The sequence below is a fragment of the Panthera pardus genome, unplaced genomic scaffold (genome assembly GCF_024362965.1).
Source record: "Panthera pardus isolate Hobbes unplaced genomic scaffold, ASM2436296v1 HiC_scaffold_27, whole genome shotgun sequence".
Lineage (NCBI taxonomy): Eukaryota > Metazoa > Chordata > Mammalia > Carnivora > Felidae > Panthera > Panthera pardus.
This window is the reverse complement of record NW_026526843.1, coordinates 2,368,171-2,394,698: the sequence shown is the minus strand read 5'-3', so window position 1 is coordinate 2,394,698 and position 26,528 is coordinate 2,368,171. Positions and strand designations below refer to the sequence as shown.

The 26,528-nt window shown below is 54.0% G+C and overlaps 1 protein-coding gene across 2 annotated transcripts; it reads right to left on the bottom strand.

Annotated features, from left to right (window-relative positions):
• On the bottom strand, positions 1–25,759 carry HAUS7 (HAUS augmin like complex subunit 7). 2 transcript variants are annotated; one of them, XM_019437677.2, is made up of 10 exons: positions 25,630–25,759; positions 24,631–24,746; positions 20,092–20,159; positions 17,281–17,342; positions 8,474–8,565; positions 7,779–7,940; positions 7,566–7,662; positions 6,793–7,005; positions 5,649–5,763; positions 1–107 (listed from the first exon to the last, which is right to left on the bottom strand). In XM_019437677.2, exons 1-10 carry the CDS (start codon positions 25,726–25,728, stop codon positions 40–42), a joined length of 1,092 nt encoding a protein of 363 aa, XP_019293222.2. In that variant the 5' UTR covers positions 25,729–25,759; the 3' UTR covers positions 1–39. The 2 variants fall into 2 exon arrangements, with proteins under 2 accessions (XP_019293222.2, XP_053747430.1); XM_053891455.1 differs by lacking the exon at positions 25,630–25,759 and adding an exon at positions 25,202–25,598.
• Between the last annotated feature and the right edge of the window lie 769 nt (positions 25,760–26,528).

The following is a 26,528-nucleotide window of genomic DNA, read 5'->3' as shown; positions in this document are numbered from 1 at the left end:
CGGCCCTGGCTCCTCAGGGCAGAGCTTCCAGTCCCCAGACTACTCCATGTCTTTCAGACTGTCATTGAAGATCTTGTATTTCTCAGTTAGTTCTTCCATTTTGGTGGCTGCAGACAGAAAACAAAATACAAACAGCAAAGTGAGCCCTAGTGCTTCCCGGCCCAGAAGAGGCCACTCCGCACCCCCCTCCCCGCCAGCCAGGCCTACACTGTGGTTCGCTGGTTCTCCTCCGGCCCTGGGCCCACCTGCGCCTGGCGCTCAAAGGGCTTGCAGCCCGGGCGCCCGGCTCCCAGCGTGCCCCCAGACACCGCCGGGCCAGGAGCTGCCCCTGTGGGTGCCAGGCCGAGCCCCAGCTCAGGCTCCACTCACTGGGCCGCGTCCGTGCCCGTCCCCACCCTCGCTCCAGAGCCCAGGAGCTGGGGCTTCCTCTGATTCTGCCGGTGTGTTCGATCTCGGTCAGAACAGCAAGCTACGCACGCAAGCAAGGCAAATGCCACGCGCCTTAGCTGCCCTCCAGCCTGCAGGCGACTGCCACGGCCCGCTACCCGGCTCTCAGGGAAAGGGGATGCCACCATAATTCGCAACTGCCTCCTGAGGTACCAACTTCAGACAGTGACCCCTGGGCATGACATACAGGGACTTTCACTCACACCCCTCCCCCACCCTGGGGACTCGGGGCACCACTCTGGGCTCTGCCTTAACTTAAATAGACACCTTCTTCCTTCTTCCGTCTCCTGGCTGGCCCTCTGCCCTCCCACTTGGCAGGGTCTCTCACTGACATTTGGTCCTGCCTGTCTGGAGGGGGACCCTGAGGCTCAGGCATCACGGGCACCCACGGCCCGCCCCACTTGTCACCAGTGCTCCCACTGGGTGCGGTTTACCGCCCTGATCACACTTCTCCACCGATAGGCTTTTCCTAGGTCCCTCTGGGTGTAACCTGCCTCTCCAGAATCCTCAGGCCATCCCCACCTCGAGCCCCACTCCAGCTCCACTCCGCCCTCCGTGGGCCGCCTCAACCCCGGGTGCTCCACCAGTCCGCACCCCTCCCCTTTGTCCTGGGCTCGCGTGGCTCAGAGCTGTCTGGGCTCTGGGTTTAGGCCAGAAGCCCCCCGCCCTCCAAACGTGCAAGGCATTAGCTTCTGGAGGCCGCCGGCTTTGTGTCCGCAAGCCTGGACCCCAGCACTGGACCTAGGGGTGCGTATTTTCAGTTCTGTCCGTGGTGCACTTGGAATCCAGAGACGCCCCGTCAGCTCTGCGCTCACCGGTCCCCGCCCTCTATTCTCCTTCCTCGCCTTCTCTGGAGGGCCTGCTGGCCACGGGCCGCTGAGATTGCTTATGCTTGCTGTCACTTTGTTCGCCTGTCTCTTTTCTCTCTATTCTCACAGATTTGTTGCCTCTCCTGCTGCCCCACCCCCCACAGAGCTCTTTCCCTGTGATGTTTTTCAACACTTTTAACTTCTAAGAGTGTGTGCTTGTTTTTCTCTTTGTTGGTGTTTCCTAGTTTTCTAGGTTAGGGTTTGCTGCAAAGTTCTCTTCTCTCCAAGACCCACGAGCCCTGCTGGTCCAGGTCTCTCTTCTCTCTTCTCTGGCGTTGGTCCAGGCTGGGGAGAGGGGGCCGCCCCCGCTCCACTCTGGGGGAGACACTCGTGCTCCCCAGCAGGAGCCCCGCGGGGCGCAAGGCAACGGAAGTGGCCTTCCTGCCGTGGGCCCTCGGGCCAGACAAAGGCGGGCTTCTCCTGTGCTGCCGGCCACACCGGGGGCCCGGGCTGCCGTTCACGTCAATCATTTTCTTTACGTGACAGCAGGCTAAGGCCTCACTGGCAGCACCGACCTGCCTCACTGGCCTGCTTTGCCTGCTCTCTCCCCTTCTGGCCCGCCCACCACTGCCCCTCCCCGGGGCCGCTGGCCACAGGGCCCTGGGCCAGCGGCAGCTCTGGCAGACAGGCTCCCCCTTCTCCCTTGGGCCGTGGCTTTCTCCATCCACCGCATGCGACCGACTGCTACCATCCACCCCTCCACGCCGGTGCTGTCAGCTCCCCTCCGCTACTCTCGGCACCGAGGCAAAGGGGGCTTCGGGTCCACCTGGTCGACATGGTGACTAGTGAATGACGACGGGGTGGGCTGCCCGCCCCACGTCACCGAAGCCCGCTCCGCGCACAGGACACAGGCCCGGCAGGCACTCCAGCCCCTCGCTTCGGGTTTCTTATACTGGGAAGGGAGGTGGCGCAGACACACAGACCTTCCCCCGCCGCAGAGCCTGAAGAGGTCACGGAGGCCGAAGCCCTCAGTTTGTCAGGTGGGAACAGGGAAGGCGGGAAGGCCGTTCCGACTGGCCCTGGCACGGAGGTGGCATTAACCGCTTCTCCGGGGTGCGTCTGCAGGCTAAGGACTCATGTCAAACAAAACCTAGGAGCTGCAGCGATGAGAGTCAAGCCCCGGCCCTGCGCCCCGGGCGCAGAGTTTTCCCTCACTACTGTCCAGACCTACAGGATGCCAGGCTCTCCAGGGAGAGCAGGCAGTCCTGTGCACCCAGCAGTCCTGCAGTCAGGTGAGACGGCACACGGCAAAGGGCAGTAATGACCGCTGTTTTATTAATGACAGCATGGTTCAGAAGCATTTTATTAACAGCAATTAAACACAGTGCAGGGGGGAGGTCACAGTGACAGTGGTGACCAGGAGGAACGTTACGACAGCTTTTCAAATGGACGATTTTGTGGGAGTCAGTCAGGAAGGAGAGAGACCTTTGAGTGCCCGGTATACACGTGGCAAGTATTCATGCCAAGGCCAATGCCGGCTGCCTGAGGAGAGGGCTGGCTGGAGAGTCCGTGCAAAGGGATGACTCAGAAGATCTGTGACCTAGCGCCACTCCTTGGGGCTGTGCTGGGGGGACACATTTATAGGCAAATGCATCCACTGCTACCACCTGAGGCAGTGGCTAAGAGCTGGAGCCTGGGAGGAGAGGCTGGGGAGCAAGGACTTCCGACAGTCCTGGCAGGGCCGCATGTGTGCCCACGGCTGTGCACGTACCCAGGAGAGACCCGACAAGGACCCGAGCAATCACCTCGGGCTGACCTCGAGGCTCGGAGCAAGCAGGAAGTGAAGGAGAAGGAAACGTCATGAACTATCTGGCTGAGTGTTGATGAAAAATGAAGCTATACATCCAAGAAGCTCAAAGAGCTCCAAAGGGGATAAAGCCAAAGCAGTTCACACCAAGACAGATGATAACGAAAGTGTTCCAAGCCAAAGACCAGGATGATCCTGAGACCAAGAGGAGAAGAGGGGCTATAAAAGGGTCTCCATGAGATCAGCAGCTGGTCTCACATCACAGGCTACGAAGGCCTGGACACAGACTGTGGCCCACACAGCCTGACCGTACAATCTGACTCTCTACAGACCGAGCTTGCCACCCTCAGCTCCATGGCGATGAAAATGAACCAATTACGGAGACCGACGTGGTAGATGCGTCTCACGAAGACGTAATCATCAGAGTCAGGATGGCAGTTAGCCGTAGACAAGAAGAGACACACGACCTGGGACAGGGCGGCACCTGAGCCCGGCAGGGGTGGAGGGTGCGACTATTTCGTATTTCCATCCCTATGAGTTCAGGTTCCTCCCTAAACACTGTGTTTTGTATTTAAAAAAAAAAAAGACCTTTTCTGAATGCACATTTCCATAATAAAACAATAAATGTACTCGGCCAAAACTTTAATTGAAACTAAATGCAGACACACTTTTGGCCCATCCAATAACAGAAATGCCAGAAGGGCCCGATCTAGCACTGATGAGGACGCAGGAAGACGGGTACCGCGTGGCCTCAGCGACGGAGATGGGCCTCGCTGCCGTGACGCCAAGAACCACATCCTAAGGACACGATCTAACATGGGAACACTGCATCTCCTGAGCAGACTGCCAGGGGGAGGGACGTGGAGCACATAAGTGAGCCGTGCTCATGATGCAGACTGTGAAGACTGGGGAGCAGGATGGACGAACCGCGTGTGAACTAGACCGCCCCTGCCCCCGCTGCAGATGCTCGCCCTCTGCCAGGGGCTCATCCACATTATATTACTATTATATTATATTATATTATATTATATTATATTATATATAATAGTAAAAAGCTGAAAATGACCTACAGGCTCAATAATAAAAAATGTTAAGCAAATTACAGCAAATACATGGATAGAATAGGGTTTCACAATTAAAGATATTATATTACTTCAAGGGGTGCCTGGGTGGCTCAGTCAGTTAAGTGTCCAGCTCTTGATTTTGGCTCAGATCATCATCTCATGGTTTGTGAGTTCAAGCCCCACATCAGGCTCTGTGCTGATGGTGCGGAGCCTGCTTGGGATTCTCTCTCTCCCTCTCTCTCTGCCCCTCCCTGGCTCATGAGCACGCTCTCTCTCTCTCAAAATAATTAATAAACTTTAAAAAATGTTACTTCGAGATCACGGGAAAATGTTTATAACATTTTTAATGTGTTTTTTAATTGCTTTTAATGTTTATTTATATTTGAGAGAGAGAGAGAGAGAGAGAGAGACAGAGTGCTAGTGAGGGAGGGGCAGAGAGAGAGGGAGACACAGAATCTGAAGTAGGCTCCAGGTTCCGAGCTGTCAGCACAGAGCCCGATGCGGGGCTCAAACCCACAAACCGTGAGATCATGACCTGAGCAGAAGTCGGACACTTAACCAACCGAGCCACCCAGGCACTCCAATGATGCTTTTTTTTTTTAAAGTAAGCTCTATGCCCACTGTGGGGCTTGAACTCACAACCCCAAGATCAAGACTTGTGTGCTCTAGTCACGGAGCCAGCCAGGCATCCCAGGAAAATGCTTTATAAAATGGTCCCAGGGAAAGAACATAATATAAAAGTGTATATGTGGGGCGGCTGGGTGGTTCAGTCGGTTAAGTGTCTGACTTTGGCTCACGTCATGATCTCATGGTCTGTGGGTTTGAGCCCCGCATCTGGCTCTGTGCTGACAGCTCAGAGCCTGGGGCCTGCTTCAGATCCTGTGTCTCCCTTTCTCTCTGTGTCCCTCCCCCATTCATCCTCTGTGTGTCTCTGTCTCTCAAAAATGAATAAACGTTAAAATAAATAAATAAATAAATAAATAAATAAATAAGTAGAACTGTATATGTGCTGTGATTACTTACACAAAAAAGTAAAAAATGATGAGAGAAAAAAGAATAGAGATAAACAGACCAAAATACTAACATCAATCATCTCTGGGTCATCAGGTCATAAACTGTTTTTTTTGTTTTTTGTTTGTTTTGGGGTTTTTTTTTTGGGGGGGGGAGGGGAATAGAGGATCTGAAGCAGGCTCTGCGCTGACAGGCTGACAGCAGTGAGCCCAATACGGGGCTTGAACTCACGAATCGCGAGATCGTGACCGGAGTCGAAGCCGGACACAACCGGGTGAGCCACCCAGGTGCCCCAACAAACTGTTTTTACCATACCTCCACACACCTCTGGGTTATCCCAATTTCCCACAATTAATTTTTTTTTATTTTATATCCATAGAAAGCATTTTTTTTCAAAGGAGGGAAAACCTTATGCATCCGAAGAAGAAGCGAGCAAGGGGCAGTCCCCAGCTACTCCCCAAATGCTGGTCGAGCAAGAAAGGGCCACACGCGAGGCGGGCGACCACATACCTAGACTCGTGAGAGGGTTGCTGCCGCCCCAACAGATGCGCTCGTCCTGCTGCTGCTTCACCATCTGCACGGCTTCTGCCGAGGTGTCGGCGACCTGCGTGACCGCTCTCAGCAGCTGTGAGGGAGGGGGAGTGGCACAGAGGCATCAAATGCTGCTGAGCCCACCTGCAGAAGCCATCCCCTGCTTCCCCCAAGGGCAGCTGGAGAGTCACCAATCAGAGTTCTCCGTCCTCACTCCTCTCTTCTGGGCCCAGTGGGGATGCTGCGCTATTACGTGCCCCATCCCACACTAGTGGCCCAGCAAAGCCAGGGCACGATGGGAAAACCCATGTCCCAAGATAACAGAAGGGCCTCTCCAGTGAGAAAGGGCTGTACCCCATGGGACCCTGTCGGCAGAACTGTGGAGGACAGGACGGACGGAGGTTTGGAAAGTCTAGGAGTCTTTGTCTTAAACCGACACGGTGCTCGCTTCGGCAGCACTTAAGCTAAACTTGCAAAAAAACAAGATAAATGCCATGGAAGCCCTGAGCCAATGTCAGAGTTCCACGTGTGGCAACTGCACTCATAATCACAACCAACCCAGTGTTTTAGGTTGGACTCTAGGGATCTGAAATGTGAAACAACAAATGAGGAGGTAAATATTTATGTAGTCAGCTGAGCAGCGTGGGACCACTTTTTCCCATCTGTGTGAGCTGGGTCACAGGCAGGCAAACGTCTGGCCGTCTGGCTGGCATAGTTCCTGCTCATACACAAGAACGAACTGGCCACGATACACTTGGGTATATCATGAAGACAGAGTGACCCCAATACAGGGACAAAAAAGCTAGAGGCTGGGCTAAGGGTCCCATATGGTCCACTAGGACCCAGCACAGGCAGTACACAAACCTCTTCTGGCCCCAGGGTCTCGGCTCACCTAACAGCCCCCTGAAATGCGGTAGGTTTCTCAGGGAACATCCACATCAGCCCTCCCCCTTCCACGGCACCAGGAGAAGCGCCCTCCCCAACCTGTGCAAGCCCCAGGCTGAGGGCCAGAGCCCAGCCGTGCCAAGCCCGGCCCAGGCCCCTGCCCTCATGTGTGCGGCTGGGGGCTGCGGAGGCAGCCGGAAGGGAGGGGGGGAGCGGGGCAGGAAAGGGTGATTCTTACTTGGTTGCACGAAGTCAGGGTCTGGTGCACGGCCTGGACGATGGGGCCACACGGGTGGAGGTAGGGGCCCGGGCGCTGGCAGCACTCACCCAGCTCGTCGTCGTAGACTTGGAGGAAAGCCACAACGAGCTGGTGGAAGTCAGAGATGACCAGGCGCAGCTTCTGGTCCAGGGTGCTGGTGTCGGCCCCGCTCACAGCGCCCCCTTGCTTGTGCTGCTCAAAGCACAGCAAAGCCAGAGGTAGAGGGGTCCTCGAGGCCCTGCCTGCCCCTGGGGCACCAAGTCTCCTCCCGCGTCAGATACACAAGACTGGATGCAGAGAACAACTTGGTTTTGCACAAAGCCGCCCGGCTTCCAGCCTCAGCGCAGCCGCTGCCGCCTGTGTGGACCTCAGTCTCCTCCCCAGGAAGAAGAGGACGGGCCAAGGACTGGTGGGAAGGCCATGTGCAAGAGAGCCCGTGAAAGCCCAGACCTCAGGACCCGGTGCACAGCCTGCGTGAGGCCGATCTCTTTCATTCTTCCGAAAGCCTCTCCACATCTGCCCAGAGTCTGCCTGCCTCTCCCCTTCACATGGGCTGAGCACCCACAACATTCTAGAAGCCATGGAGCCCTGTGCACACACCACCTCACTTAACCCTCACGACACATTCGCTGTAAAGGTGGGGCCCCTGAGGCGGGGGAAGTCACGTTCCTTGCCCTGGGCACAAAGCGGGGCCCTTGCAGTCGGGCCCTCAGCCCCAAGCCCCATGGCCCCCGGGAGCCGACGCCCCTCACCTCCACCCTGAGCGCCTGCAGTTTGGCGGCGCTCTCCTGCAGCTGCCTGCCCAGCTCCACCACGTTCACGTCCTCCAACTCAACGCAGGGGCTGGCCCTGCAGGGAGAGGAAAGAGGACGTGCCCAGCTGAGTGCCACCGCAGTCATCGGAGCACCCGCCGGCCACACGGGGAAGGGTGTGTCCCGGCTAACGGGACCAAGTGGGACACGTACCTCTGCCAGGCACCGCTCTGCTGCCTAAGGAAGGGCTGAACGTCTAGGGACCATGGCTCACACTCGGGGCTCAGGAGCGTCTGCAGGTGGGGGCTGGAGAAGAGCTCCCCCAGAAGCACCTCGTTCTTCTCTCTGGTGTCCTCTAAGTGCTCCTTCACACTGCTGGGGCATCCCCAAGGCCACGCTGTCACTGGCCACAGCACAGCCTCCAGATCTGCTGAGGCCCCCGGCCGAGGAAGCCCTCAGTCCCCCAGGGGAGACCCCAGGGGCAAAACGAGACCAGGCAGAGAGGCCGGGAGACGATGTCTCCGCCAGTCCCTGCCCTGCTTTGGTGGCCATGACCAAGCCCCATTCCTGTGAGAGCCCGCCTGCCTGCAGGGACAGCGCGGGCACCCGTGTTCCTCCGCAGGCCAGCCTGTCTTCTCCGAGGCCTGCAGGGCACCTTCACACCGACAGCCCGGCACCGTGAGCGCTGTGCTGTGAGCACTGTCCTAGGGGGACGTCCTTCCCGGGCTCGCACCTCGCCGCGCGCCAGTGTGCAGCTGCCACCACCAGAGTGGCGAGTAAGACCCCAGCTGGAGACGTACGTGGTGGTGGGCCTGGGTGCCCAGTGGGCCCCCCAGCCCCACCACCTCCACGTGGAGCTCCAAGGTGCCTACCGGCCATTCTGTGGAGAGCCCGCCCTGAGCCTTTACCTGGAGCGGCTGCAGCATCCGGCAGTCAGGCTCTGGACCCCATCCAGCAGCTGGTTCATGAAGCGCAACTGCTTCTGGGCGCAGGCCCGGCCCTGGGCAGGGAAGGGCGCACCCACTCACTAGGCCAGACGTGCTGGGGGGTCCCCTGCCCCACACCTTGCCCTGCTGGGGCCAGTGGGAAGGAGTGGCCTGCACCAGCAACTCCCTGCGCCCGACCCGGCAGCATTTTGGAGCGGCTCGGGGCCCACGGCCTCAGGGGCTGCTGTCATCGAGTGCTCCCAGCCTCGGGTGGCGATGATGCCCGGGACCAGGCTCTGGGAAGTGCAGCAGAGATATACGGGAGCAGGGCCCCAGGGCAGGGGCTGCGGGCTCAGGCGGTGAAGCACGGGACTCTTGATTTTGGTTCAGGTCGTGGTCTTGCGGTTCGTGGCATCAAGCCCCGCGTCAGGCTCTATGCTGAGAGTGAGGAGCCTGCTTGGGACTCTCTGTCTCCCCCTCTCTCTGTCCCTCCCCTGCTCTCTTTCTCTCTCACTCTCACAAACAAATACACCTTTGAAAAAAGAAAGATACACGAGCACGTGCCCATCACACAGCCCACAGCACAGCTTCTTGGGCGGCTGTGTGGAGCACGGCAGGGCCTGCCGAAGGCAGAACACGGCCCGCAGGGACTGAAGCCGCTCTGTTCCTCAGGAGCGCCCCCGGGGCGGAGGCTTATTCTCCCTTCAGACTGACCTCTGCAGCCAGGAATGGCCTGTGATGACCCTTCTCCTCACAGGAAGAACAAGTGGCCAGACTTCACGGCTGACAGAGCCCCCCGGCCTGAAGGCAGCTGGGATTCCCAGCAGGGACCCGCCTGGCCAGGAGCTCAAGGCTTCAAGAAGGAGAGGAGACTCACAGGACCCAAACACTTACAAGCTGAGAGGCCCAGCCCACTCCAGACAGCCTGGTGTGAGCAACGGTATCAGAAAGAAAGCCGGGGCCTGCCTCTCCGTTTTAGATCTTTCCTGCCGCTGCCCTCACAGACCCACTATTCTGAGGGATGCCACAAAACGATTTGCTCAGCTGGCATCACTATAAAGCCCTCCAAGAAGCATCTGCACTTAAAGTGGGCATGGAAGGCACAGGCTGTGGTAGAAGGGCTGTGCGGTTCCTGGCGGCATTTCAAGCCAGGCAGCCCTGGCTTGGGGAGTAGATTTGGGGACAGGAACATGCTCTGCTACGTTTACAGCCCAGCTCCCTCTCCATGGGTGCCAGGCCTCATGCCTATGGCTGCCTGGCACTTTCCTACAAGCCTGGCTCCCGGCTGTGTAGCCACATCAACAGGATCAGTGGCTCTGCAAGCTTCTCAGTCTAAAACTGGGCGATTGGGCCCGGTCAGTACCTCCTGTTGACCCACTCTCCCAATCTGGCCAAGTGACACTGAGCCCGAGTAACATACCTGAGGGCAGCATGAAAGCAGAGGCAGAGGTTGGGACACTGTCTAGACAGGAGACAGCCCAGACAGAAACATGACAGCAACTATCACTCAGGACCTCACAAAGCCTTGACCAGTGGCCAGGGCTGGGCCACCCTGCCTGCTGTGCCCTCCTCGGCACAGCCCTGACTCTGGTAGCCCCCCGAATGCCCGGGAAGAGATTGGTATCCCTGCTCTGGGCTCTGCCAGCCCGGGTCAGGACCGGGACTGTAGTGCTGAGCCCACTGGGTGGTCCCAGCCTATGTGTCCTGCCCGCTCCCTGGTCACGCTCCGGCAGCCTGGGGCACTCCTCTCCCAGAGGTGTTCCATTCCACTGAGCTGCGCTGGTGATTTGTATTTGAGATGTAACGCACACACCATGAATTCACCCTTCTTAAGTACATAGTTCAGGGCTTGCTATGATAGTCACAGAGCTGCACAGCCCTTACCACTAGGTAAGCACAGGACATGACCATCACTCCCCAAAAGCAATCCAGTCCCCATGAGCAGTCACTCCCCATACCCCATCCCCCCCACCCCCGCCAGCCCTAGCCCCTAGCACCCACTGATCTCCTTTGGCTTCTATGCATTTGCCTCTTCTAGACACTTCCTATAAATGGAATCTTACATACGTAGTCTTTTGTGACTGGCTTCCTTCACTCAGCATAATGTTTTTAAGGTTCGTCCACGTAGTAGTTTATTCTTTATTATTACTTGTTTATCCACGCACCGATTAATGGAAATTTCAAGGTTTTTTCCTACTCTCTGTCTATCAAGTAATACTTCCTGTTCATGTACAAGTTTCTGCGTGGCCAGTCCTGTGGGGTCCGCAGCTGGCAGTGGAAGCACTGGCCGCGAGGCACTCTAAACTGTGAGGCACGGTTTAGAGGAACCAGCAGGACTGTCTGCCACGGTGACTGAACCATCTGACACTCCCAGCAGCAATGGATGAGGGCTCCAACCCATCCTCATCCTCACCAATGCTTGTTACTTTCCTTTTTGTTTGTTTTTTTAAATCCTGGCCCTCCCACAGCACATGAAGTGGGATCTCATCGAGGTTTTGGGAAAAATGTATTCAGCTCCTTTGCCCAGTTTTCTGTTGGCTTCCCTGTCTTATTATTATTGAGTTGTAAGAACTCTTTATGGATTCTGAATACCAGACCCTTATCAGATATATGATTGACAAAGATTCTCTTTCATTCTATGGATTATCTTCAATTACCTTCAATTTCTTGATGTCCTTTGAAGCACCAGAGTAGCTCATTTTAATGAACTCTAATTGATCTATCTTTTTCTCTTGGTTTGTGCTTTTGGTACCAAAATGACTTTTTAAAACTATTATGAACCCATGGATTTGAAATAATGTTGACAGGCCTCAGTCTACTGCGGTCATCATCCTTCCGATGCATTCATCATCTCACGATGTTCCCTCTCTGGCCAATGAGGGCTTCTATTGATAGCTGCGTGCTGAGTCCTTCAGATGTAACTGTAAATTCTTGGATGCCTGCCTTGTTCTCTTGTGTAACAAAGTGCTCCTGACTCAACTGGTACATTTCCTGCCCCAGGCTTTTGTTACAACTGGACTGTCATTGTTCTTGTCCTTTTAAGAGGATAAAGCGAGGAAACACACACATACACACACACACACACACACACACACACACACACACCACACCACACACTCAGGTTTTAAGTTAAAATACATTAAGAGCTCATGCTGATATTCCCAATTCAAATTCCTACAGGGTTTGACCAAACCTAATTATCTTATACCCATATCTCCATATCTCCTTTCTCCCATGCCCCCCACCAACTCCCAGCTCTCAACAATGCCAACATGAATTATTTTGTTTTTATTTTTTATTCCATAAAAAGGAATGAAGAACTGATCCATGTTCCAGCATAAATGGCCCTTGAAAATATCGTGTTAAGTGAAGAAGTCATTACAAAAGGCCACATACCATAAGACTCCATTTATATGAGATAAAGACAGGAGAGTAGCGGGTACCAGGGCCTGTGAGTAACAGGGAGTGATGGCTTAATGGTCACGGGATCCCCTTTTAGGGTGATAAAAATGTTCTGGAACTAGACAGAGCATGCTATGGTTGCACGACAATGCGAACGTACTTAACGCTGATTGCACACTTAAAAGTAGTTCAGACGGTAAATTTTACGTTATGTGTATTTTACCACAATAAAAAATATTTTTTAAAACAGAATAGAACCCTTCAGAGCTTGCTGGGAAATTTTTTTAATGGTTAAAATGGTAAATGTTATGCTATGTGCATTTTACCACAATGAAAAAATCTTTAAAGATAAAAAGGAAGGGAGGGGTTCCAGTTCCAGGTAAGATGAAAAGACCAGCTTCCTCTCCCACTAAATACTCACCTCTCAGAGCAGGACAGAATGCATGTGGCAGGTGTCTATAGTCTCAGAAGGGCAAGTATCAGCAGGCATGTCAAGGACGCATGCCAGAATCCTAGGTGACCATCGAGGCTGGCGATGATCTAGCATGTTCTCTCCTCTGGTCTCTCTAGACCTGCACTCAGCCCAGCTCAAACCCAGAAGGGAACATAACAGTACAGACAGAGAACTCCAGAAAAGGAAAAGGAAACCCCTAACACTCAGAGAGAGGAGGGAAAATCTCCAGGCTTTTTTCTCTCCTTCTGCTCTGTGACCCCAGACCCCAGGCAATATCATGGCAGTGGTGGCCGCAGCAACAAAGGTGGTTACTAAAAGAAAACTGCAGAAGCCAATACTCTGGGAGCAGGGAATCTTCCTCTCCATTCAGTGTGGTGCAGTCACAGAAGTGGGTGCTTTATGGCTGCAGGGCAGCAAAGGAGAGCCCTTTCCCCCAGGAACCAGATAGTATCAAAGAGAGGACAGGGAGTGACAAGCTAGAGAAAGGGATCCCATAAATCTGTTTTGAATGTCTGGGCTCACCCCCACCCGTGCAGGGATAGATCTGATCTCCAGGAGCATACTGACAAATGATCACAGGGGAGAGACCGACACCAGATCCCAGGCTGACCGTCAGGCGGTCCACATGCAGGGAGGGCCTGAACAGTAGCACAAAGGCTGTGGAAAGCGGGCCAACCCCGGAAGCACAGCCCAGGGAAGGAGGCAGAACGTGCAGCTTACGCCTGACCAGGTCAAGTACCTGCTACAACACAAATATCAACATTCTTCATAAAACTCAACAAGACCCAGAGTCAAAGTCAACGTGCGTGAGAAAAGACAATGAACAGACGCCAATCACAAGATGGCACTGATGTTGGAATTACCTGACAAATTTCAAGCAGTCATAAAAATGCCAAGTAAGTAATCATGAGTTCTCTTGAAACGAAAGTTAAAATAGAAAACATCAGCAAAGAACCAACTTTTTTAAAAATATTTTTTAATTTATTTTGAGATAGAGATAGAGACAGCATGAGCACAGAAGGGGCAGAGAGGCAAGGGGAGGGGGGAGAATCCTAAGAGAATTCCCAAGAGAATCCCAAGCTCTACACCATCAGCACACAGCCCAGTGCAGGGCTTGAACTCCTAAACTGTGAGATCATGACCTGAGCCGAATTCAGACCTTAACCAACTGAGCCACCCAGGCACCCTAAGAAACAATTTTTTTAAAAAGTATCTTTTTTAGAGCTGGAAAATAAGAATAACTGAAATTAAAAACTCAGTGATGAACACAATAGCAGAATTGAGGGTACAGAGGCAAGAGTCAGTGAGCTTGGAAACAGATTAACAGAAACTATCCAATGTGAGCAACAGAGAAGGGAAAAACATTTAAGAGCATCATGGACTTGTGGTACAATAATAAAAGGTCTAATATGTGTGTCGTAGGAGGCCCAAACGGAAAGGAGACAAATGTGTGCACTGATAAAATATTTGAAGGAATAATGGCTGCAAACTTGTCAAATTTGGGAAAAGACACAAACTTATAGATTTGAGAAGCTGAACGAATCCCAACAGGAAAGCCAAGGAAATATTCGCACAAACATAATCAAATTACTGAAGACTGATAACAAAGAGAAAGAAAAAAAAGTTTTAAAGTAGCAAGAGAAAAACAATGCATGACCCACAGGAGAAAAATTACCCAAATGACTGCAGATTTCTCACTGGAACCCGTGGAGAGAAAGAACTGCCAGCCCAGTACCCAGTACCCACCAGGAATAAAGGGGAACACTAAGAGAATTTGGACCCAGCAGACCACTTCTAAAAGAATTGCTAGGGGTACCTGGGTGGCTCAGTCGGTTAAGTGTCCCACTTTGGCTCAGGTCATGATCTCATGGCTCATGAGTTCGAGCCCCGCATTGGGCTCTTGTGTTGACAGCTCAGAGCCTGAAGCCTGCTTTGGATTCTATGTCTCTCTCTCTCTCTATGCTCCTCCCCTACTCTCTCTCTCTCACTCTTGCATGCTCTCTCTCTCTCTCTCTCTCTCTCTCAAAAATAAACATTAAAAAATTAAAAAAAAAAAAAAGAATTGCTAAAGGCCATCCTTCAGACAGAGGTGAAAGGATACCAGAAGGAGACTTGGAACATCGCAAATAAAGGAAGAATAAAGGACAAAACCAGACAATCAACTCAGTAGATGCAAAGAAAGCATTTACAAAAATTCAACACCCTTTCATGACAAAAGCACTCAACAACTAGGAATAGAAGGGAGTATCCTCAACCTGAAAAAGGGCATCTATAAAAAATTCACAGTTAACATCATAGTCAAAGGTGAAGATCAAATGCTCTCCTCCTAAATCAGAAACTAGGCAAGTATGCCCACTCTTGCCACTTCTATTCAACATTGTGCTGGAAGTGCTAGCCAGAATAATTAGGTAAGAAACCGAAATTAAAAACACACAAATTGAAAAGGCAAACATAAAGCTATCTCTATTTGCAGATGACACAGTCTTTTATATAAAAAATCCTAAGGGAATCCACTAAAAAAACATTAGAACAAATAAACAAGTTCAGCAACGTGGCAGGATACAAGAGCAATGTGCAAAAAGCAATTGTATTTCCACAGACTAGCAATGAGCAATACAAAAATGAAATTAAGAAAACAACTCCATTTATAATAGCATCATAAAGAATAAAATACTTAGGAACAAATTTAGATGTATATACTGGAAGCTACAAAACAGCTTTTAAAGAAATTAAAGAAAACCTAAATAGGGATGCCTGGGTGGCTCAGTCAGTTAAGCATCTGACTTTGGCTCAGGTCATGACCTCACAGCTTGTGAGTTCAAGCCCCATGTCAGGCTCTGTGCTGACAGCTCAGAGCCTGGAGCCTGTTTTGGATTCTGTGTCTCCCTCTCTCTGCCCCTACCCTGTTCGCACTCTGTCTCTCTCTCAAAAATAAATAATAAAACATTTTTTAAAAAAAATTTTTTTAATTAAAGAAAACCTAAATAAATGGAAAGACAGTCCATGTTCATGGATAGAAAGACTTAATATAGTTGATGGCAATACCTCCCAAAACAACCCACAGATTCGACACAAACTCCATCAAAATTCCACTTGGCTTTTTTGCAGAAATTGACAAGCTTATTGTAAAATTCATGGGGAAATTCAGTGGAATCACTAATAAAAGCCAAAGCAATCTTTAAAAAGAGCAAAACTGAAAGATTCACATGTTACAACTTACTACAAAGCTACACTAATGAAGACAGTGTGGCATAAAGTCAGACATAGATCAATGGAACAGAATGGAGAATCAAGAAATAAACCTTCACATTTATAGTTAACTGATTTTCATCAAGGATGCTAAGACAATTCAATGAGGTAAGAATGGTCTTTTCAATACATGGTGCTGGGAAAGCTAAACAGCCACATGCAAAAGAATGAAGTTGGAGACACACTTTACACCATACATAACTAACTCAAAATGGATCAAAGACCTAAACGTAAGAAGTAAAAACTATAAAACTCTTAGAAGAGGGGCACCTGGGTGGCTCAGTCGGTTGAGCATCCGACCCTTGATTTTGGCTCAGGTCATGATCCCAGGGTCATGGGATCAAGCCCCGCGTCAGGCTCCACACTGCTTAAGATTCTCCCTCTCCCTCTGCCCCTCTCCCCCACTCATTCTCATTCTCTCTCTTTAAAAATTTTTTAAAGACTCTTAGAAGAAAAGATAGGTATCTATCTTCATGACTTTGGATTTGGCAATGCATTGTTAGCTATAACGCCAAAAGAACAAGCAACAAAAGAAGAACATACATAAATCGGACTTCATCAAAACTAGAAAGTTTTGTGCTCTAAAGTATAATTCCGGAAAGTGAAGAGACAATCCACAGAATGGAAGAAAATATTTGTAAATCTGATATCTGACATGGCTTGTATCCAGAACATATAAAGAATTCTTACAACTCAACAATAAAAGACAACCCAACTAAAAAGTGGGCAAGAGAACTGAACACAGACATTTCTCCAAAGAAGATATCCAAATGGCCAACAAGCCCATGAGAAGACGCTCAACATCATTAGCCACCAGGGAAATGCAAATCGAAACCCACACACCAGGATGACTGGAATGAAAAAGATGAACAAATTTTGGTGAGTATGTGGAGGAACCGGAACCCTCACACACTGCTAGTGGGCATGTCGAATGGTGCAGCCACTTTGGAAAACAGGTTGGCACAACATTCTTCAAACCGTTAAATGTACTACATTTACTACATTGACCTGTCACTACCACTCCTAGCTATGTACCCCCAAAAGAACTGAAGACGTGTCTTCAGTTAAAAACATATACACTGACATTCATCTTATTATTTAATAGCCAAAACGTGAAAATAATTATTTCAAGAGTTTGACAAGATTCTAAGGGTAGGGGTAGGGTTCCTTTGACTGATGCGGGTGTGGATCAGGGTCACTTCTGTTCAGAAAGTTGCAGGGGGCCAGCGAGTCAGGGAAAGTGCATGGGCTTGGACCAGAGGCCTGGGTTTGAGGCCAGGCTCTGTCACTGGGTGACCTAGAGCAAGTTGTCTGACACTTCCCCTGTGAAATGGGGCTAAGATAAGTACCTACTGCCAAGGGTGAGTGTGACAGCTACTGGCATATAAAGTACCCACCACAGTGCCAGTGCATATGAAGTCACTGACCGAGGACAGGATGTGCTCTGTCCCTTCAGTCACCATATCCAGAGATCTGCCTCGGGCCTCCTCAGTGGCCTTCCCCGCTTAGCCCTAGGGGTGGCTGGGGTGTGTGCAAGGGAATCCTACTGATTCCTGTCCCAGGGGGCTGAGGAACAGTGGCTGGGATGCTGGCTTCCTGAGGCCAGAGGAAAGATACCCTCCTACCCCTAACCCAGCCTCACCGAGGTCCCCAGCCTGTGGGGACGGAGAGGACCCTCTCTTACCTTTAGGAGCTCCTGGTCATCCAGCCCACACAGCATCAGCTCCTGGCCTAGTCTCACCATCTCTGTCAGAACACAAGGATCCTATTACCGCAGAGGCCCACCCAGGCAGGAGAGGACACCGTGCGCTCAGGGGCACGCTGACACGCAGACTGCCGAGCGCCGCTCTGGGGACAGTGCTCCCGCTCCAGCATGGGTGGGCCGGTGTCCCAGAGGCCAGGCTAGGCCCAGAAGGCCTAGGTGGACAAGGAGGCGGGGACAGGATACCTAGGAATGCCTCTGGCTGTGTGACCCGCATCAGTTTCCTGGGCTGAAAATAGGGCGTCACATCTGACGTTCTTCCATGTAAGGAACACTGTCTGGCTTCTAGGAGAAGCAGCCAGCCTCCTGAGGAGCTGACAGAGGTCAGGGAACCTTCCTACAGGCCTTTATCATCATCGTCTCCTTTCACCTTGCCAGCAGCTCTAGGAGGCAGACCTCAGCTCCATGGTACAGATTGGGAAACTGAGTCACTACCTGGTGCCCAGCCACACCTTACAGGGTGCTCTGGGCATTTTCTGAGCAACCATCTGGTACAGAGAGAAAGGCCCGGACTTGGAGCTAGAAAGCCTGGGGCCAATGCCAGCTCTGAACCCCCGAAGTAGCTCTGTGGCAGTGCCCTTACTCCTTCATGGGCAAAGCCCATCTCCTATGCCGACATGGGTCAGTGATCCAACAGGCCTAACTCTGGCATCTGCTTTGGAAGGTTTGGTGCAAGAAACGAGCAGAGCATTTTTGTGAAAGCGCTAGTAATCCCGGAAACAGAGTACAAATACCAGTCATAGCCCCAAGCATGCCTACTCTACCCACAACCCTTAACCCCAAACCCTCGTGTCCTCCACAGCTCCTCTCCTGCTTAGGCCACGTCCAAGTCTCGGTGAGCCCGGCCAATCCCCGCTTCAGGATAAGCCCGGGATCTGGCCAACACTCTACCTCCACTGCCGCCCAGTCCCCATGTCTTGCCTGCATCACCGCAACATGCCTCCAGGGCTCTCCCGGCCTCCGCCCGGGCCTCCCGTTCTCAGCTCAGCGGCTGTAGGGCCCCTGCGACACCACAGCTTTAAGCTTAAGTCAGGCCACAGCTTTCCTGACAATAAAAACTGTCCTTCCATGGCCCACAGACCTAGCCTCATCCGGCCCTGTGGCCTTTCTCTCTGCCCTCGCCCCACCACTCTTCCCTTGCTCTTCACTCTGCAGTGGCCACCCCGGCCTCCTTGCTGCTCTTCACAGCTGCAAGACACAAGCAAGCCTACCTCAAGCCCTTTGCACTTGCTGTCGTGTTACCCTGAACACCATTCTTCCTGAGATCTGCCAGGCTCGCTTCTTCCCTTCCTGCAAGTCTGTGTTTAAAAGGGAGGCCTTGGGCACCTGGGTGGCTCGGTCGGTTAAGCGTCCAACTCTAGATTTTGGCTCGGGTCACAATCTCACGGTTTGTGAGATGGAGTCCCATCTCTGCGTTGACAGTGTGGAGCCTGCTTGGCATTCTCTCCCTCTCTTTCTCTGCCCCTCCCCCGCCCATACTCACTCTTTCTCTCTCTCAAAATAAGTAAATAAATATTTTAAAACGAAGAGAGAGAGGGAGGCTTTCCCCAACCATCTTATATCCACAGGAGCACCCTTCACCGCCCATGCACCACTCTGCCCTCACCTGGCTTGCTGTATGGCACTTCTCACCATGCAACACAGAACTTTGCTGCCTCCATCTATCACCTGTTTCTCCCAGCTGGCACGTAAGGGCCGTGTGAGCAGCACCTAAAACAATGCCAGGTGCGTGGGAGACACTCCACAAATACTGGTCAAATGAATTCATGAACTGTCCGAATCCTCTTTGGAGGATTATACCCTTTGACAAGCCCCCGTGTCCTACCACCTGCTCTGACACTTGGCACGCTTCCCCAGGTGGGCGAGGCCAAGGCTGTCACCCCAGCTCTACAGAAGAGGAAACTAGGCCGGGGATGGCGAGGTCGAGGCTTTGGCTGGACTAAGGGCACGGTTAGTACCTGTGGGTGGGTGGGTGTGAAAGAATTCAGATACAGGCTGATGGCCAGGCTCACCTGGCCTTGACGTTGTCCCATCAGTAGGAAAGTGCCGGCCATAACACACTGGGGAAAGGGCAGCACCGCTGTGCAGCCCAGGCCGGTCCTTCACGCTCCAAGACACGACACCCTGTTCTTCTGGGCCATTTCAGCCTCGGGGACAACTGTCCCTGGATAACTAATCTGGCAGTGACGGCCGGGGCCTGCACTGGAGCTCCAGGGTCCAGGTCACCCACCCTGGAGTAGATGGGCCAAACGCAGGCCCACGAAAATCTGACCTTCGGAGACACCATTGTGAGGACTGTTCCCTATCCCCTTTTGCCTAACGTTCATCACCAGATTAAGAACCGTTTCTGCCAACAAAAGATCGAAAAGAAGCAGTTACAAGACAAGCCCTATGGAGAGCTATCAAGCGTGCACACGGCAGAAAGATGGGGACGGAACCACCAGTGGCATCGGCAAGAACCAGTCCCCGCCTCTGGTGCCCTGGCGGGTGGGCTGGCAGGGTGACACATTCTTGGTCTCATTCGCATGCCCCTGTGAGAGGAACTCTCCCACTGGCCTACGCACAGGGTGTGAGTGTGCCCTGATTCTAGAAGGCTCTGGCAAGATCTCCAGGGTGTGCGCTGGCCAGCAGTAAACACCAATCCGATGGGAAATTCACTCCGTCTTGCTAAGGAGGCCACGCACAAGCTCAGAATCCACCCCCCAACTCCAAAGTCCCGTAACGCAGACTCACCTTGGATCTTCACCTCGACTGGGGCCCCCTTTAGTGAGCTGAACTTGTCCTGCCAGGAGGGGCAGACCCTGCAGGCAAAGAGCAAAACTGGTCAGTCCTGAGCGGGCCGCAGAGGCTCCTAGTGACCTCTCCCCGCACGTGCTCTAAAAAAGTGAATTACTTGTGCGTGAGCTAAACACCACTGAAATGTTCACTTTGAAATGGACGCTTTTATGTGATGTGAACGTCAACTCCATAAGTTACCAGGGGGAAAAAAAACACAAGATATTTCTGCAAGTGAACCTCAGAAATGTGGATTTGAATACTGAAATTTAAATTCTCATGATAAACAAAATGACCACCCAAGAGGAAAATCCTGATTTCCTCAAAGCTTGAAGCTCTTTCTCAGAAGGAACCGAGGGGCTGGCTTTTCTTTCAACCATGCTGCAGGTTCATTTGAAGGCTGTCCACCAAGGCCCTTCCTGCCCGGGCATCCTTGAAGCCCTGCCTGGGTGTCCCCTGGGAAGCTGGGGGAGGGCCAGGCCCACAGACATCCTGGCATCCCTCCATCACAGCAGGACCCGGGCACTGACCTCCCACTGAGCTCCCACCTCCCAGACCGCAGGCCCACTGAAGCCAGGAGCCAACTTTTCTTTTTATACATCTGGGCTCTAATGCCATGGCAGCCAGCACAGAAAAGGCAGCCAGTGTGTATTAACAAATGAATAATCAGGGCCTCTTGCCATGGAATAATGTGCCATTAGTAAATGCCCATGCTTAGCTCTTTCAACGGAAGGACGTTTTCTCTTTTTTGAAAATCTTAAATCAGCAGGACATTAGGCTACTCCAGTTCACACCTTTAAACCATTTGGGGGCTCCTAGTGTGATAGGTTCTGGGATCACAGCCCCAGCCCCTGGGTTGGGAGACAGCAATCCCAGCTGTCCCCCTAGGTCCAGCAGAGCCCCAGCCCTGATGATACCAGATAGATACATGGGACGGTGGCCACTCATAAGCATCTTGCCTTAAGACACCGAGCTGATGGGCAAAACCGTTTCCAGAGACCACATCCAAAGGCAGGCGTCATAAGCAACACACAGCTCAGGCCCCCCAGACTGGGTCTCCTCCATGATCACGAGACGGTCTGAACACTGCACCCCCAGCCCCTAGCACCAGGCCTAGCACAACACCAAGGCCGTGGGGACGTCGCTCCAGCTGCTGAGACTAACACCTGCCTGCCAGGGAGCCTCAGGAGCTGGCTGCCAGGGCAAGCCCCGCCTACAGAAAGATGAAGAGGCTCTTTCCACAGGACAGCAGGGACCGGGACTCCACTCTGCCATCATGGTGTAGTGGCCTGCCAGCCCTAGGGACCTGCTGACTTTGCATGGTAGAAAAGGGCAGGGCAGCTGTTCCACGAAGCGGGCTCACTTCTCCATCCCTGGGGCCACGCCTCCGAATGAATGCCTGCGTCCCAGGCCACACCTGCCCTGACAACACTGGGACCCTGGGAGCTGGTGGGGCCACCCTGCACCTGAGGCCCCGGGCCCCACGCCGCAGAAGTACAGCAGAGAGGGAGCCTCAGCTATATCGCCTGTCTTCAAGACTCACTGAGGCAGCCAACTTTTCTGCCAAAAAGGGGTGGGGCAAAAGGAGTGGGAGAAGGAGCCCCCCGCCGTGTGAAACGCTAGGAGGCTGGGCCCTGGGCCTGGTTGCTGGGCGACGCTCCCACTCATAAGGCGCCAAGGAGCAGAGAGCACTCAGCAATCCATCAGGCTGGACCACAGCAAACCACTTCAACACACTAAAGAACAAATCCACAAAAGCCTAAGCGACCTCACTTGGAAAGGGCTTTCATTAAAGTTGATTTTCCTGAAGCAGCAGGGAGCAGGGCAAAAAGGAACGGCACTCAAGGCCTTGAAAAGCAAGCACAGCTCTTCAGGAGCCAAGGAAAGCCAGGCGCCCTGAATTCAGCAACGCAGGGGACCCCGTGGCCCTGCTCCACCCCACGCTGCGGGCCAGCTCGGCACACGGGCCGGCCAGAGCCAGCACGCTGAGCCCCACGGCCAACACTGGCTACAGCTCCCAGGTTCCACCCGGAGTGGGGTGAACAGAGCGGCCGTAAGCAAGAGCTGAAACGCAGAAGCCACGTGCAAAGAAAGCCTACATGAAATATGGGAGAAACTGAAACTGAATTCTATCCAATTCTCTTTTCGGGCCCTTGAAAGGCCCAGGGCACTTTTGCCAGGTTGCGATTGTAAGAAGCAATTATCCGTTCCCTGCCTATTCCTTCAGAGGATTCAGCTTCTTGTATTTATAAAAGTACTAAAAGCACTTCAGGAACATACCCATACACTCCCACGCATCCCTCTCTGGGCAGCAGGTGACCCAGTCCCCAGCATCAGATTGGGCCAGGCAGATCTGGGCTCTGTCCACAAGAGCCTCTCCAAGACATGGCTGTGGCCTCCCTCGTTCTGGGAGAACGCTCGAGACCCCATTCCCACTACTGCCTCTCCTCCTGAATTCCTGGACCATGCACTGGTCCTTCCAGGGCTGGCAGTGACTGTCACATGAGCCATGTGTCATTCCAAGCCAGCCTCCTGCCATCCTGGGGCTGTTGCAACAGTCTACATCTTGGTCTCCCTGCCTCCAGCCTCTCCCCTCCAAACCCATCCACCACAGAACCCCCGAGTCACCTTGCCAAAGCTGCCAACTCCAGAAGGTTGCTCCACGCTGGCCCTGCCTAGAGCGTGAGGTACAAAGGCCTTCATGCGGCTTGCAAGGCTCTGCATGAGCTTCCCCGAAGCTGCTCTTCAGGACACTGCTGCCCAGCTCTCCCTCCTACACCTCAGTCCCTCACCCCTGTTGAAATGAGCACCTGCCATTATCTGTCCCCTCCCAGATCAAATGCCACCTCCTCCTTGCCAGCACCCATAACATTCAGAACACAGAGATATGCCCAAGTCTGGGGCTCATGCCTGAGCCCTTTGCAGCACTGGAGTCCCCGTTCCTTGAGGACACCCATCCGAGCCTGAGGCGCCCAGAAGGACACACGGGTGCGCATGTGTCCATGCACCTGCTTGTCAGCCCACAGCCTGGACCACACGTGCGGCCTGGGGCTGATGCAGGAGTCCTACCTGCTACCTGCCCTCCAGCAGCTCCCAGTACTTTGCAGAGCCAGACAGGACAGCAGGCCGAGACAGAATTCATGGGCTGAGGGCTCTGGTAGCGGTATGCTCAAAAGGTTGTGGGTATCCAGCGGAAAGATGGATATGTTTTGCCCTGGGAGCTGGGGAGAGTTTATTTTTTTTTATTTTAGAAAGAGAGAGAGAGAGAAAGAGAGAGGGAGGGAGAGAGGGAGAGAGAGAGAGAGAGAGAGAGCAAGCATGTGAGCCAGGGAGAGGGGCAGAGGGAGAGGGAAAGGGAGAGAGAGGGGGAGAATCTTATGCACGCTCTAAGCTCAGCATGGAGCCGGGCTTGATCCCACAATCCTGGGATCATGAACTAAGCTGAAATCAAGAGTTGGATGCTCAAGTGACTAAGCAACCCAGGCGCCCTTGGGAGCTACTTTAAAAGGAGTCGGGCCATGTAAGAGAATGTGTAACATGCAGAGACCTGAAGGGTGTTTCCAGGAGGGAGAGAAAAGGTTATGAGAGTGCTCTGAGGCCTGGAAGACAGGACAGGCTGCTGGAAATGCAGAGGCCCTAACATGCAAACGCCTCCTCTTCCTCCCAGCCATTCATTAGACACCCAGCCCAGGGCGAGGCCTGCTGCCGTCCAGTGGCCTGGCAAGTACACCAGCTGGGTGCAGGCTGGATCCTTGCTGCTCCAGTACCGGGCGCCTGCCCGGGCATCTTCCTTAGCTGCAAGGGCAGACAGGCAAGGCTGAAGAAGAACAGGCCCACGCCTGGCCTCCTGAGAGACTCCCGTACCAACCGTGGCCACTCCAGAGAGGGCCCCGGGGTCACGCCCAACAGTACAGGAGGCTGTTCTCCATGAGGCTTGGTCAAGCCTTCCGCACTGCAGCCTTAAGACAGATGCTCAGCTCAGGGGCTGCTGCTCCTAAGGAACAGACTTCCCTTAAGACTTTCTGGATCTTTGCCCTTGCCATCTGGGCAGGCTTTGCTCCCCCTGCAGAGTGCCAGGCACACACAGCAGGGCACACCTTGACCTGAAGGACTGGGAAACAGGGTCTCGGCCCTGGTTGTCACTCCTCAGTGGCAAGACGTAAGACAGTTCACAACTCCAGACTGAGAATGAAGGGAGGGAGGCCCTGTCAAGTCTGAAACTAGTAGAGCGAGAAGAACACTCAGAAGCACCACGCAGCACTTCAGCAGGGCAGCAAATGGCCCAGCTAGAGCCCTGGGGTGGGGGTGCCAAGGCAAATTTGAGCCCGGCTTTCGTGGCTGGCACTTCTTTCCCAAACAGCTGCTCTCGTGATGTCCGGGGATAAGGTATGAAGCCCTCTGGGAGTACCACTGCTTGTAAAAATATCAACCCCTCCCCCTTCCCCAGGTGGCCCCGGGGGTACCCCAGGGACTGGGAGGAAGAAACAAAGATGTTACCGAATACACATCCACTCCAGGATTTCCAAGCGGTACTTCGAGGGACTACACAGCAGTTCCTGAATGGTCTTGGGTTCTGTGATATAAAGACCCTCCAGGACCGGGCAGTTGAGGTCCTAAGCAAGGAAAGGGAAAACCAGGAAGCTTTAGAAAGTCTGACCGAAGGGCAGAGATGCACTTCTGCTCTCATGCTCTCCATGCACCTTCCCTCACACCAGGCTGGTGAGCACACGCGCTCCCCACCCCCGCGGCCGGCACGCGGCCAGCAGCGCTGTCCCTCCCACTGTCCTTCCGTCTTGCCCAGAGTTCAATTCCCCTCGTTCTTAGCCCACCTGCAGTGGCCTGCCACCCCGCCTCCTCAAGTACGCCCCCTCCGCGCAGTGTAACCTAGTAGCAACTAGGGGCTCTGACGAGATTGCGAGATTCTGATCCCGGCTCCCGGCTAGGAGACCCAAGGAAAAGTCGAGTGAGAGCGCCCTTAGCGCCGGTCTGCAGGGGACGGGGAGGGGGACCGGCGAGGGGTGGGGCGGAGCAGAAGCAGGGCGTGCCGGACCCCGGCCGGCGGTCGGACCTGGTGGAGCGGGTCTCCTCCCCACGGGCACCTGACTCCCACTCGACAGGGTGACACGGACCCCGCCCGTCCGTCTCCCCCTAGACCCCGCGAGCTCCTGGAGGCCAGGGCCCGTGCCCTCCCCGCGTCTGCACTTGCTTCATGCGCCCAGCCAGGTCCCGCAGAATTCCTGCAACACAAGTTAAGGGGCAGCGCCCGCGTGGCGCCAGCCCGAACTACCAGGCACGGACCACGCAGACGGCAAGCGTGGAGGCCCAAGGAGCAGAGACAGGTGCCCCCCCCCCCCAGCCGCCCCTGCAGCGGGACACAGGCCGCAGCCGGGAGCTAACACAAGGGCGGGCGCGTCGCGCCGCCGACTTCCGCTGTAGGCCCTGCCCTCCCCGCCGCCCGGCCGCCGCTGTCCGGGTGGCTCCCTGGGCCCGCGGCACCTTTAGCTTCGCGAACACCTCCACGGCCGCCTTGAGCACGCCGTCGTCACCCTCGTCCCGGTAGCCGTCGCCGTTGCCGCCAGCACCCAGTCCAGCCATGTTTCGCGCTCTGAATCGCGCCCCGCCCCCGCCCCAGGCTCACCGGCTGACCCGGCTGCCAATCACACCCAAAGCCCTGCGCCCGTCCCGCCCCCCCTGCCTGTGCCCGCCCCCCGCCCCTCCCACCCTCTCCGCGCCCCCATTGGGCTGCCGCTCCAAGCGCGCTGTGGCACCACCCAGGAGGCCGGCCTTGGGGAAGGGGCGGGGCGCGGGCTAGCGCGGCCTAGCTCTCCGTGGCCCCCTCGCTCACGTCGCCTCTGCTAGCTGTCTGGGCGGAGGAGGCGTCCGGGCGAGCCTTGTCCGGGAGAGGGCGCTCCTGCCTTGGGCGGGTTGTCCTCTCGAGGATGGAGAGGCGCCTTGTGGGTGGGACGTAACTGGGACTTGAGCATCCCGCTCCCCGCGCGGGGTTCTAGCTCCCGTTTCCCACGCTCACGGCTGCAGCTAGAGGGACGTTTCTTGTGCTCCAATCCGGCCCCACGACTCACTAGCTGGATCACTTTGGGCAGCCTACCCAATCTCTCCATGCCTCCTTGCCCTCACCTAATGGGAAATGACGAGAGCGCTTACCTCATTGGGTTGCAATGAGAGAATAATTCCTCTGACAATGCCTGGCACGTACAAAGCACTGTGTAAATGTTCACTATTATGCTGGGCCCTGCTACCGCCCCCACCTCCTCCCCGGCTCTCTTTCATCTTCCTGGAAGGTTCTGTGGCTCCTTCCCTCCCTGTCCACTTGTAAATTTCTTAGTATCTCTCACAGCCCTCAAACTCAATGAGTCTGGCATGAAATTTCACCACCC